The sequence below is a fragment of the Stenella coeruleoalba genome (genome assembly GCF_951394435.1).
Source record: "Stenella coeruleoalba genome assembly, chromosome: 19".
Classification (NCBI taxonomy): Eukaryota; Metazoa; Chordata; class Mammalia; order Artiodactyla; family Delphinidae; genus Stenella; species Stenella coeruleoalba.
In genome coordinates this window covers 55,560,327-55,574,455 of record NC_137165.1, presented here as the reverse complement: position 1 = coordinate 55,574,455, position 14,129 = coordinate 55,560,327, and the positions used below count along the sequence as shown (strand labels likewise).

The 14,129-nt window shown below is 50.5% G+C and overlaps 1 protein-coding gene across 1 annotated transcript in view; it reads right to left on the bottom strand.

Annotated features, from left to right (window-relative positions):
- SDK2 (sidekick cell adhesion molecule 2) overlaps window positions 1-14,129 on the bottom strand; it is a 263,746-nt gene that overhangs the window by 57,297 nt on the left and 192,320 nt on the right. The window contains exons 13-18 of the mRNA XM_079904193.1: window positions 11,760-11,936; window positions 11,285-11,421; window positions 10,198-10,345; window positions 6,298-6,438; window positions 4,479-4,660; window positions 3,820-3,935 (exon numbers count right to left, since the gene is read on the bottom strand). Of these exons, the coding sequence (XP_079760319.1) occupies window positions 3,820-3,935; window positions 4,479-4,660; window positions 6,298-6,438; window positions 10,198-10,345; window positions 11,285-11,421; window positions 11,760-11,936 (901 nt within the window). The remainder of the gene's footprint in view (window positions 1-3,819; window positions 3,936-4,478; window positions 4,661-6,297; window positions 6,439-10,197; window positions 10,346-11,284; window positions 11,422-11,759; window positions 11,937-14,129) is intronic.

Sequence of the window (14,129 nt, the reverse complement as noted above, 5' to 3'; positions counted from 1 at the left end):
TTGGGGGGAAAGTATTTCAACTCATAAATCAAGGAGAAATCATAATATTCAAGTATCCTCATTTTGATACTTGAATACATTTCATATCCTCAAGTATCCCCTATTGAGATAATAGAGCACACAAGGGTGGTCAACGGTCACCACATCCTAGTAAGAGAGACACGCAGACTCCGTGCCTTCTAATGAAGATGCATAGCACCATCTAGGAAGTAATATTTTGAAAAAAAAAAATCAAATCTGAATATGATCAAGCCTCTAGTTCTAAATTCCAATTTACTGCAAATATAGTGTTCAGAGGGATATAGTAAATGACCCCACAGGGATGCAGTTGCAAATCCAGGCTGTGGAAAACTCCATAGGACAAATGGCTAAGTTTCTTTCTTTTTTCTTTTTTTTTTTTTTGCGGTACGCGGGCCTATCACTGTCGTGGCCTCTCCCGCTGCGGAGCACAGGCTCCGGACACGCAGGCTCAGCGGCCGTGGCTCACGGGCCCAGCCGCTCCGCGGCATGTGGGATCCTCCCGGACCGGGGCACGAACCCGCGTCCCCTGCATCGGCAGGCGGACTCTCAACCACTGCGCCACCAGGGAAGCCCTGACTAAGTTTCTTTACTAAATAAATTAAAAGGAAGAGAGAGTGAGAGAGAGAAAGGAGAGAGAATCTGTAGATCAACTGAGACCTAGAAAACTTCAACCAGTTGCAACTGTGTGGCTCTCATTTGGACCCTGAGGCAAATAAACCAACCAGTAAAAGAAATGCCGCGGCAACTGGGGAAATTTGAATGCTGACGGGGTATCTGATGCTATTAAGGGGACTGTTGATTTTTTAAGGCACTATAATGGGAATGTGGTCATTGTGTTTAGGTTTTAAGTAGAGACTTTATCTATAATATTTCTCTGCAGAAATATTTATGGGTGAAAGGCTACAATACCTGGGATTTCCTTACAAATATTCTAGGGGAGAAGCAGAGGGCTGGAAAATAGAGGGAACGCATTGGGCCGTGAGTTGGTAACTGTCGAAGCCAGGGTGCGTTATGGTCTGATCAAGTCATCTTAGTCTCCTCACTACTTTTGTAGATGTTTGAAATTGTTCACAATTCAAAGGGGAAAAAACGGTCCCTTCTCACTGGAAGGATGGAAGGGACAGACGCTGCTTTTTTCCCCTCCCTGTGATACTGAAGGCCAAAGGAGCAGGAAACAAAATCCCCACTTGTATCCATTCATACTCAGAAAAAATCAAGTTATAGTTATTTACAATTAAATCATACAACACTTTCTTTTTAATGCAAGACGAAGTGCAGGCTCTGGAGTTCGAAGCCAAGCTTTGCAGTTACTCTGACTGTGAACAAGTCACTGGCCCTCATGCCTCGGTTTCCTCCTCTGTAAAATGGGGTGATGATAACACGCCTTCCTTCTTAGGGGTCTTGTGCAGCTTGTAGGAGACAAGAATGTGAGGGAAGCCCAGGCATCCTGCCTGGCCTCTAGAAAGTGCCCTGGAAGCGTGAGCTCTTCTTACGCACCAGTTTCTATGCTCAAGCTATCTGGACAATTCATTTCTGCTGACTTTCTTGGAGCAGTTATGGGGTGCTGGGCACAGACTGGACCTGGGAATCAGGTGGGCTCCTGCAGCTTCCTCTGGCTCTGGGTCATTGCCCTAATTGTCCCGGCCACTAAGCTGGTCTCCTTGGCCCTCCGGGAGCCATTTGTCTTAGAAGTTTGCAGCCCAGGTCTCCCCAAAGTGGAAGGAAACTTAGAACCAGCAGCAAGAAGCTAATTCTTCCCAGCTCAGCTCCTCTGCATGACGCAAGCCTCCCTCTTCCCTCCACTGCCTCCCCCCAGAGTCCCAATTAGGAGGTTTCTCCAGCCAGCCGGCACTACCGGCGAGCAGCTACAGCCCTGGTCCAGGAGGGCCCCGCTCGGCTTCGGTGACGCACTTTCCTAGAAGCGAGATGTCTGCGGCTGGGGTGTATCGGGATCTGGACCCTCCCTCCTTTACTTGAAACACCGGCAGAAAATTCTCTGGGTGATTTAATCTCAGCCCCTTCCCGTCCAGCCATCCCCCACCTTGCAGCAACAAAGGCTAAGGCTGCTAGTCCTAGAAATGGTCCTTGTTGTCACACACGGCTGGTGTGGGAATCTTCTGGAAGTATCTGCGGTCACCTCGAGGCCAGCAGAGCCCGCGGTTCCCTGCCCTCCACGGCTGGCTTCCTGGTGACATGCCTCTCACATCCAGAGGGAGCGCACTGCCTCCTCCCACCCGCCCCACTCAGCTGAGGCCAAGCTGTAAAACACGGCGTGGACCACACACTCTGTGATCTGCCATCTCCCATTCTCTTAGGGAAGGTCGGCTCCGTGCTCCTCGTGGGGTGAGAGGAGAGACCCAGGAGTGGCTGCCAGAAGGGGATGGTTGAGAAGTCCCGACTTGCAGCACAGTTCCAATTATAGCATATCTACTACCATCACCATCACCACTGCTACTAGTGCTTTTTGTTACGGCTGAATTGTTTCCCCTCCAATTTTTATGTGGAAGCCCTAACCCCCAGGACCTCAGAATGTGACTGTGTTTGGAGATAGCCTTTAAAGAGGTAATTAAGTTAAACGAGGTCCTTAGTGTGGGTCCTCATCCAACAGAACTGGTGTCCTTCTAAGAAGCGGAAGTCTGGACACAGACACACAGAAGGAAGACGCGTGAGGACACAGAGAAGGCGGCTGTCTACATGCCAAGAAGAGACGCCTCAAAAGGAACCAGCCTTATCAGCACCTTGACCTTGGACTTCCGGCCCCCAGAACTGTGAGGAAATACATTTCTGCTGTTTAAGCCGCCCAGTCTGTGATACTCTGTGAGGGCAGCCTGAGCAACGAATCCATTTCTACTACTATTGCTACTGTTTTCGGAATGCTTCTTAGGTGTCATTCTGCTGAAAAAATTACAAATATTCTCATTGAATCCTCATGCAATCCTAAGGGACAGAAATTATCATCACCTTCGTGTGCAAAGGAGGAAACAGGATGTCTCTTGGCTCTCCAGCAGCCAGAACAGCGCCCATGGTTGGGCTCAGTAAACACTTATTGAAGGAAGGATGCTCAGACAGTTCATAGGACTTGTCCAGGGGCCTGGCCAGAGGCAGAGCCAGGACTTTAATCTAAGCTTTCTGAGTCCTACTCCTGCCCTTAAACACACTGTGTAGGGTCAAGTACAGTCTGAGGACAGATGACCCTGCAGAGTGCCCATTAGCCCATGGCTTGGGGGTAAGAAGCACGGTCTGGATTTTTCTTTCTTTTTTTTTTTTGCGGTATGCGGGCCTCTCACTGTTGTGGCCTCTCCCGTTGCGGAGCACAGGCTCCGGACGCACAGGCTCAGCGGCCATGGCTCACGGGCCCAGCCGCTCCGTGGCATGTGGGATCCTCCCGGACCGGGGCACGAACCCGTGTCCCCTGCATCGGCAGGCGGACTCTCAACCACTGCGCCACCAGGGAAGCCCCGTTCTGGATTTTTCTGATGGGGCCGTGGCTGTGCGGGGACCCTGAACCTGAAGCAAACCTGGTTTCGTTCATAAGGCAGGCTCATCGAGACTGACTGCTCCCTGCACTGGGTCACAGACAGGCCAGTGCCCGTACTCCCCGTGGCCTGGACGTGGACCTGGGGAAAGCCCGCATGCCCCTTGCCTTGATCACGTGTCCTCTGCTTGGCTTGAACCAATGATTCAGACACAGAGCGGGGACTCCCTCCTCCCCCTTCCTCGCCTTCTCCCTGCCTCTGTGGCCTGCGTCCTTCCGGGAATCTCCAGGCTTCCTCTCGGGGCAAGGAGAGGCCTAAGTACCTTGTAGCCCTGGTTGATGCCGTTGATGAACTGGGGGCTGGGGGCAGTCCAGGTGAAGCGGATGGTCGTGGAGTTGGTGGCTTCTGCATGCACGTTGCCCGGAGGGACCGTGGGCACTGGAGGAGAGCAGAGAGGTAGGGGTGTGTGTGGAGGGGGCACCGTCTGACTGTCCGGCCCGGTTAAGCAGCGAAAACACACGAGGTCTGCGGACCCTGCTTTACACCCCTCCCCCCAGCTCCTCCCCTGCTGCTACGGAGACTTCAGATGCCCTCTTTCTGCAGAGTAGTTTGGGCTTAATGAAACCGGTCTGGCCCATTTCACAGGGTACCCACAAATAAAAGTGACGGATCTGAAAACGCTCAGGGTGGTTTTTAGGTGCAACGCTAAATGTAAGCTGTTTCATGATCCAGTTAATGGGTAACTTTGCAGAAGGCCCCTGTATCCCCGAAGCCTCTGCGTTCATCACACCCACCCCAACCTCTTCATCCATCTTTCCCTCCGTCCCCCCACCCTACGGGGTAGCTGGGCACAGCATGTGACAGCCTGGGACTGGATAAAACAGGTGACACGGTTGAGGCAGTCAGGACTGGACAGTCAGGACCCATCAGGCACGGAGAGGGGGAAGTGCCAGCTCCTCCACGGCCACTGTCCCCACCCACCTCCCTGCAGTGTCCACTCGGTGACTTTGCTGCTGTAGACGCCCAGTCCGGCGCTGTTGTAGGCGGCCACCTCGATCTCGTAGTTGGTCCAGATGATGAGGTCCTCCAGCAGCAGGTTGTTGACGTCAGCATCCGTGATGTTCTTAAACTGGTACCCAACAGGCAGCCCGGCCAGGCAGTACCTGAGGGGAGAAAGCCAAGATGCCATGGATTGGAGTCAGCCTGCTGTCCTCGTGCCCAGGAAGCTGTCTGTGATGGTGGAAACCCACATCCATGCTGCCCAACATGGAACCTGCTGGCACTTGTGGTTTTTGGGCACCTGGAACGCGCTTAATGTAACTGAGGAACTACGTCTGTCATTTAATTTACTTTTTTATTAATTTAAATGGCTGCAAGTGACCAGCGGCTACCCCACGGGATAACGCAAGTCCAGGGGATGTGTCTGGACTCTTCTTTTTGAGGGGGGAGGAGGACATTGGTAGGATAGCTAGCCAGGGATGCTGAGAGCTCCTGGGAAGATCTCACGGGTCTAGCTTTGAGGGGTCGCTGATCAGAGAGTGGTCTCCAAAGGTTGGGCTCATTTCCTTTCTCCTTCTAGGAGAAGGGCTCCCTCTCCTGACAGCCATTCACTGAGGTGGAAAGAAAAAAACCTGAGGCTGCGTACTCTACCAAGTTCCACCTTCCACTGGAAAAAAGAACGCAGGGTAATAAAGAAATGGGATACGTGCAGGCAAATTCTGGAGGATGGATAGCTCATAGGAGAACAACAGTGCACACATACTCTAGCGTCTAACTATGGGGAAATCAGAGGCCCCAACTTATTCTGATGCTTCACAAAACCCCACAGCAGTGGTTCTCAAAGCCTTAGCGTGCATTAAAGATACCCGAAAAGCCTGTTGAAACACAGATTGCTGGGCTTATCCCAAAGGTTCTCATTCCATAGGTGAGGGGTAGGACTTGAGAATTTGCATTCCTATCAAGTTCTCAAGTGATGCTGACGTTGCTGGTCCAGGGACCACACTTTGAGAACCACCACTCTTTAGGATTCACCAAAAAGCCCACGACGAAATTAACCGATAACAGAGCAGCCCAACCAACAGTAACTGCTTCCAAAATCGGGGAATTCCAGTGCTGTGAGTGTACACATTCAGGAAAGAGACGTGTGAAGTTGCCTAGCATCTTGCAACCAGCCAGAGTTCAGAATACTGACACGAGTTCTCAGAAGTTTCAAGTAGCAGGCTAATTTTCTTTTATGAATACCAAATTTTAGTAACAACTTAGTAATACACTTTCAGGTTACCAGTAAAGCACCCATAGTCAAATGTAAAAATAAAAGGCTATATAACTGGGCTCCACTGGGCAGTAGGGACCAAAGACAGGACTTCCACTTTTTAACCAGTTCTTGGCCTAGTAATTCGTCCACTCATTGTCTGTCCTGGGGAAATCTGGCCTTCTAGAATATTCTTGGTTTCCCAGGTGGTTGGTCCCCTGGATAGTAACGTGTCTCCGTGTAGCCCTACTCCTATGTAGCCCTGATGTCTGGCAGACCTGCCATCCATACAGGCTTAAGGAGGCTACATTGGATCTCCTCTCTAACCATTCCTATTGGTTTCCAAGGCTCTCACTGCTGGAAGTTCTTCTAGATGTCTAACTTCAATCCCTCCTACTGTCGTGTAGGCATTTCTTGTTGCCTGGTCCTTGTGGATGAAGAAGGACCTGCCATGAATCTGCTCTGTTTTCCAATCCACTCCCTGACCCTCCCTCATCTCTTTCCTCTTGAGTCTGGGCGGCCCCTCCTTTCCCTGGTGCGGACGCCTACCTGATGATGTAGCCTTTAAGGATGCCATTCTGGTGGCTCTCGGGAGGTGGCTGCCACTGGATCATGATGGACTGGTTGGTCCGGCCGCTGGCGATGACATTCTGTGGAGGGGCCGTGGGGGGCTCCTCAGGAAGGGAGACCCTGGATAGGAAAACACCAAGAATGGGCAGGGCTTTTCACTCCTAGTCTCCATGGTAAATACAGGAGTTTAATGGGATAGGAAGAGGCCACACCCTGCTCTGTCCCTGGATGACTCTGCACAATTGCTGTGTGCTTTTGGGCTAGTCACTTAACTTCTCTGAGCTTGCTTCTTTACCTGTAAAAGCAGTATCATAAAGTCCACTTGCCTGCTTTATGAGTGGTTGAAGCTCGAATGACACAATGTATATGGAAGTCTTTTTAAAACACTGTAAAGCATCAGATATATGTATTTTCTGTGCGGTTGAGGGACACAGGCCTTGGTTTCCCATTTGTCAAAGAAGCTGCTGTCGGGGTTGATGACGTCATGAGTGTTCAAGTATTTTAGAAGCAGGAGTGCCAAATACTCACCTCCCAGTTACCAGCTGGCGGTGAACTTGAACCACGCTTCCTTTACGAACCAGCTGAGCCCCGGCAGGGGTGAGGCAGGCCGGGTAGGGGTGGCGTGGCGTGTGCGTGAGAGTTTGAGCATCCCCGCACCCCCCGAAGCCCAGTGCTACCGCATTTCTTTCTCTGGCATGGCCAGGGGACACAGCATTCCACTTCTGTATTTTTCACATAACTGACATGCATCCATTAACAACAAAAGTTGATTATTTTTGATAGATGTCTTTCCCGTTTTGTTTATGTTTTTGTTTCCTGATGGATAGCTTTTCCAAAACATCCTGCACCCTCCCATGGCTTTGTAAAGCCTAAAGTGAGGGTAATCTAACCTTTTACTTGCTGACTCAGGACGATTCATTAAGAAGATGAATCAGCATTACACAGGGAAGCCCGAAGGACTGGAGAAGTTATAGGATGGTTTCCCTACACTTCGAGGCTTCTTGTTATTGGGATTTCGTAGCTCTGAAGGATTGGGGCTATGTCCATTTTTTTCCCCTGCACCACCTCTCGTGGTCCAAACGTGGCCTGGCACATAGTAGGTGATCAGTAAACAGTGAATGAATAAATTCTCCTATAACTGCTCTCCATGCCAGGCTGTTAGCTATCACTTCTCCCTCCTGTTAGAGTGTCACAGCCCCTGTGCCATCCCCCTCGTAAAAGCCAGAGGGATTCAAGCTGATTGGAACTGTGGGGAAACCACAATGATTGATTTAACCCAGTGGGGGGGGGGTCTGTGTACACACCAAAGAGCATCTTTTAAAGAGCAAAGTGCATTCTTGGCTCCCTTAGCAAGTACTGTTCGCTATTTCTATTTGCTATTATTTCTGGGCTCTCAATTCTCTTCCATTGGTCTATGTGTCTATTTTTTTTTTTTTTTTTTGGTTGCAGCTTGCAGGATCTCAGTTCACCAACCAGGGATTGAACCGGGCCACCGCAATGAAAGTGCTGAGTCCTAACCGCTTGACTACCAGGGAATTCCCTATGTGTCTATTTTTATGAGGAGCATACTCTTTTGGTTTACTATAACTTTGTAGTATAGTTGGGAATCAGGAAGTGTGGTGCCTCTGGCTTTGTTCTTTGTTCTCAGGATTGCTTTGGCTATTTGGGGTCTTTTGTGGCTCTATACAAATTTTAGAATAGTTTTTTACTATTTCTGTGAAAAATGCCGTTGGAATTGCGATAGGGATTGCATCGAATCAACGGATGGCTTTGGGCGATATGGACGTTTTAACAATATTAACTCTTCTCAATGGGAAAAGGATAGTCTCTTCAATAAACGATGTTGGGAAAACTGGATAACCATATGCAGAAGAAGGCAATTGGACCTCTATTTTACACCACTCCCCAAAGTGAACTCGAAGTGGATTAAAGACAAACTTAAGACCTGAAACTATAAAACTCCTAGAATAAAACATAAGAGAAAAGCTCCTTGATTTTGGTCTTGGCAGTAATTTCCTGGATATGACACCAAAAGGACAAGCAACAGAAGCAAAAATAAATAAAAGTGGGACTATATCAAACTAAAAAGCACCTGCACAGAAAAAGAAACAACGAAATCAAAAGGCGACATAATGGAATGGGAGAAAATATCTGCAAACCGTGTATCTGACAAGGGGTTAATATCCAAAATATATAAAGAACTCATACAACTCAACAGCAAAAAACGAAATAATCTGATCAAAAAATGGGCAAATGAGCTGCATAGACATTTTTCCAAAAAAGACATAAAAATGGCCAACAGGTCAATGAAAAGGTGCTCAACGTCACTAACCATCAGGGAAATGCAAACCAAAACCACAGTGAGATATTACCTTACGCCCATCAGAATGGCTATTATCAAAAAGACAGCAAACAGGGCTTCCCTGGTGGCGCAGTGGTTGAGAGTCCGCCTGCCGATGCGGGGGATGCGGGTTCGTGCCCCAGTCCGGGAAGATCCCACATGCCGCGGAGCGGTTGGGCCCGTGAGCCACGGCCGCTGAGCCTGCACGTCCGGAGCCTGTGCTCCGCAACGGGAGAGGCCACGGCAGTGAGAGGCCCGCATACCGCAAAACAAAAACAAAAACAAAAAAGGCAACAAACAACAAGTGTTGGTGGGGATGTGGATAAAAGGGACCCCTCGTGCACTGTTGGTGGGAGTAAAAACTGGTACAGGGACTATGGGAAACAGTATGGAGGTTCCCCCCCAAATTGATAACAGAACTACCATGTGATCCAGCTACCCCACTTCTGGGTATATATTCACCCCAAAGAAATGAAAACAGGATCTCGAAGACATATCTGCACCCCCATGTTTACGGCAGCATTATTCACAATAGCCAAGATATGGAAACACCCTAAGTGTCTGTCAACAAATAAATGGATAAAGAAGATGTAACACAGCTATACAGTGAAAGATTTTCCAGCCACGAGACAGAAAGAAATTCTGCCATTTGCAAAAACATGGGTGGACCAGCAGGGTGTTATGCTAAGTGAAATAAGTCAGGCAGAGAAAGACAGACACTGTAGATCTCACTTATACGTGCAACCTAAGGGAGCTGAACTCAGAGAAATAGAGGAGGTGGGGGGCTGGGGAAGATGTTAGTCAAAAGGCATAAATTTCCAGTTATAAGAATAACAAGTTCTGGTGATGGAATACACAGCATGGTGATTATAGCTAAGAATTCTGTATTATATACTTGAAGGTTACTAAGAAAGTTGATCTCAAATGTTCTCACCACAAAAAGAAACGGTAATTATGTGACAGGATGGAGGTGTCAGCTAACACCACGGGGGTAATCATTTTGCCATAGAGGAGTGTGTCAAATCAACGCATTGTACACCTTAAACTTACATAATGTTACAAGTCAACGATATCTCAATACATCTGGAAAAAATAAAAATACACATAAAAAAATAAAGAGCAAAGCACACAGCTTTGGGGCATGGGATTGGTGTCACTATCATTCTGACCTGATGTCTTTTCTCTCACTAGAGGAGGCTGCCTGTTCTATGGGGGTCTAGGCGGCTAGAACGCGCCTCCTACACAAGTGGGTGTTAAAACACGTGAACTGCTGTTTTTATTAAACTTTCATCATTTTAAAAAAAGCTTTGTTGGAGGCTTCATGGGGTCTGGCACCATGCAAGGCACTGCGTACAGAGATCCGTGTAGACCCTAGACGTCTTTGGAAATTCACGTGCGTTTAACAATGATGGCAACCCATGGGGATGTACAGCAGAATGCGGTTAAGTCTTGGAACTTGCATGGCCCACAGTGAGAGGGACAATTCAACTGGGTTAGTGAGTTGAGCCCCTGACAGACACCCACCCGGCTCCCCTCACCTCTCTGTGTCTTTGCTGAACTGTCCTCTCCCCACGTCGTTGACGGCACAAAGACGGAACTGGTAGGAACGTGCGGGAACCAAGCCCTTGACCATCACCGAGGTGGCCTCGGGGTCCACGCTGGCCAGGAGCACCGTCCAGGGGGCATCTACAGGGACAGAGGGTGGAGGCTGAGGTAGGCATCTTGGGGGTGCACGCGTCTTCCCCCTCCGTTCCCAGCAGGGGTCCAGCCTCGTTTGGGCTGGCAGGGTAGTACCTCCCCAGCTTGGTCCAGTAGAGGCTGGTCACGTCATTTTTCTGGGTCCCCTTAGCCCACATGTCCCAGGGGGTTGGGGGTTCCCGGGGAGGGAGCAAGGGCTCATGGGAACTGAGAGGCATTTGTCTTTTCTATCTTTTTTGTTTTTTCTCAAATTCATGAGCTCTAGCAAACTGTATTTGAAACACCACTCAAATGATGCCTGCTAATTTTGGAGTTCATGGCTTGGGGATGGAGGATAAAAATTAAAAAAAAACAAAACAAAACTAATGGCCAGTGACTTCCCTGATGGCGCAGTGGTTAAGAATCCACCTGCCAATGCAGGGGACACGGGTTCGAGCCCTGGTCCGGGAAGATCCCACATGCCGTGGAGCAACTAAGCCCGTGGCCACAACTACTGAGCCTGCGCTCTAGAGCCCAAGAGCCGCAATTACTGAAGCCCGTGCTCCGCAACAGGAGAAGCCACTGCAATGAGAAGCCCGTGCACCACAACGAACAGTAGCCCCCGCTCGCTGCAACTAGAGAAAGCCCGTGCGCAGCAACGAACACCCAACGCAGCCAAAAATATATATATAAATAAATAAATTAATAATAATAAAAAAAAAACCAACAAAAAACAAACAAAAAACTAATGGCCAGTGTCTTGGAGGCTTCTGGGGGGCAGGTCCCAAGTCCAGCCTGTGCGTCATCTCGTTCAATTGTCACACGACGGCAGGATGCCGTGGCTCATTTTACAGATGAGGGAGCTGGGCCGTCCAGAGGGTTGGCTCAAAGGTACGGAAGTGGGGTCGCCCTGGCTGCGGTCGGCGGAGGGGATGGGAGCAGCCTTACTGTTCTCCGACATCTCCAGGACGTAGCGGATCAGTGGGCTGTTGCCGTCGAAGGGCTTGGCCCACGTCAGGTTGACGGCCCTTCTCTCTGCGGCGCTGAGAGTCGCCACTGGGTGCTCAGGGGCATGAGGCAGCTGCCTGGAGGAGACAGGTGTGGCGGGGCCCCCCCGTGAGGTCTAGAATCAGGTGACACCCAGGACTCAGTCTGAGCTCCCATGATATCTGGTGCTCGGCCCCCGAACCCAGCCTTTGGGGCCATCTAGCTGGAGACTCTGTGCACTGGCTTTGGAGCCCACCTGGCCAAAGCCATAACCCAGACTCCCCGCCCTTGACAGGGGCCGAACTGAGCTGGCGAAGGCCTGGAGGATGCTGGGGTGAGGTGGGCGGGCTCAGGTCACACCTGGCCTGGTGGCCTGCCTAGACGCAGCCTTCCCTTTGCTGCCTGCACCCCTTTACCCCCCGGAGCCTGCCCTCACCTCACACGCAGGTGGGCACTGCGAGAGTCGTTGCCTCCGGCTGAGAGCACCCGGCAGGTGTAGGTGCCGATGTCCCCGGACCACGTCTGCGAGATGTGCAGGGAGCCGTTTCTGTCTAGACGGATGCGGGGGTTGCCCTCCATGCTCAGTGTGGCCCCATCCTTCTCCCAGACGTACCTGAGAGTAAGAAGGACCGCTATGTAAAGAGAGGCAGGGAAGGCAGGGTGGGGGGGGGGCTGCTGGGGAGGGCACAGCCCAGGGCTGGTCTGGAGCAGGGAGCTCCAAAGGTGGGTAGGGGGCAAGCCCCCAGCCACAGCGGGGGCACCTGCAGCCCATCACGCCTGCGGGTGGGGCCCTTGGTCCAGGAGCATGACCATATCATTATCCACCGTTCACACCTTCAGTTCAGGTCCAGGTCACAGCCTGGTCGCTTTTGGCCGGAAGCCATCACCAAGCGGTGCAGAGTGGACAAAAGGTATCTTCCAAAGAGGTTAAAAGATTAGGGCTGGGGGCTTCCCTGGTGGCGCAGTGGTTGGGAGTCCGCCTGCCGATGCAGGGGACACGGGTTCGTGCCCCGGTCCAGGAGGATCCCACATGCCGCGGAGCGGCTGGGCCCGTGAGCCATGGCCGCTGAGCCTGGGCGTCCAGAGCCTGTGCTCCGCAGCGGGAGAGGCCACAGCGGTGAGAGGCCCGCGTACCGCAAAAAAAAAAAAAAAAAAAAAAGATTAGGGCTGGAAAAAGAATGAACGTCTCCACGTAGACTACATGTGGGGATTAGTTTTATGACGGGAATCATCAGATCAATGCATCACTGTGACAAATTAACTTTGGCATCTAGAAAAATCACTTTAGCTTTGGTCAGTCAGTACAAAGGGGGACTTGAGAAACTACACACATGCCCGTGCCTGACAATGAGCAATACCTGCTCTGGATCTGCCCTGGAGGAGACACAATAATTGTCATGAACACACACAGGGTGCCAGCTCCCGGGAGGATGCTGGGCTGCTTCCCCCCAGGGAAGGGCGACCACGGCAGGAATGCGGTCGGGCTGGGATGCTTTCCTAATAACCCATCAGTCGCTCAATGAAGGGACAGGGTGATGGGGCTGAGTCACAAGGCCCTAGAACTCTCTGGGTTTAGGGAGTGTGAGATGGCTGGGGAGAATGAGCCTGTAATATATATATATATTTTTGCGGTACGCGGGCCTCTCACTGCTGTGGCCTCTCCCGTTGCGGAGCACAGGCTCCGGACGCGCAGGCTCAGCGGCCATGGCTCACGGGCCCAGCCGCTCCGGGGCACGTGGGATCTTCCCGGACCGGGGCACGAACCCGCGTCCCCTGCATCGGCAGGCAGACTCTCAACCACTGCGCCACCGGGGAAGCCCTAAATAATATTTTATAGTCCTCAGGAAATCAAAGATGTGCAAAAATATTTAGTTATAAGGACATTCAGAATGATACTTCTTAACATGAGCAAACATTCAGAAACAATCCACATACCCAGCATTAGGGAACTGGTAACAAATTATGTGGCATCCACACAGTGGAGGACTGAACAGTCATATAACTGACAGAGGAAGAGATTCACAACAGGTTCGTAAGGGAAAAAACAGAGTAAAACACTGTTTCTAGTTTTTTCAAATGACACCCAAATACTACTCTCTCTAGTGAAAGGAAACAGATTAATCTACTTTTCTACTTCCTCTCTCTCCATCCCTCCCCATGGTCTTTTGGTTTACCTGCATTTTCTATATTGTCCTCCCAAAACGGATACCTATTAGCTGTATGATAAGAAAAAACAGGAACAGTACTGATTAATATTAACAAGGTGGACTGTTCGGATTCAGTCTAGATCTGGGTTCAGATCCAAACAGAAGCAATTCTGGAGGCCTTTCATGCTGCCACCTACACCTGCCCAGCCTGCATCCCCTGGAGCCCAGCTTTATTCTGAGGATATGTAACCAGGATTAAGTGGCTCCCACTTTAGTCTGATTTGGTTGTTCAAATCCTTTCCAGTCTGTCTACTCAGGGAACCCCTGGTATGTTTCCTGCCGCCAGAACAGGGATTTTTAATTCTGGCTACACATCAGAATCACTTCGGGGACTACTAAAAAAATACTTAAGTCTGGGGCCCACCCCACCCCTAAGACTCACCTCAAGGAGGTGGAGGGCTGCCGGGAAGCTCCCCTCCCCCAAGGTGATGGAAACCAGGCGTGTGTGGGAGATGTCGGGGTGGCCTTGGCCACAGATTTTGCCAGTTTGGGGGGATGATGGACCAATTCTGTTCCCTCCCCCATCTAAAAAAGATCGTCCTAGATGGGTAATTCCAATCTAAGGCGAGGACCCCTCCAGTAAACTGGAACAGTGATTT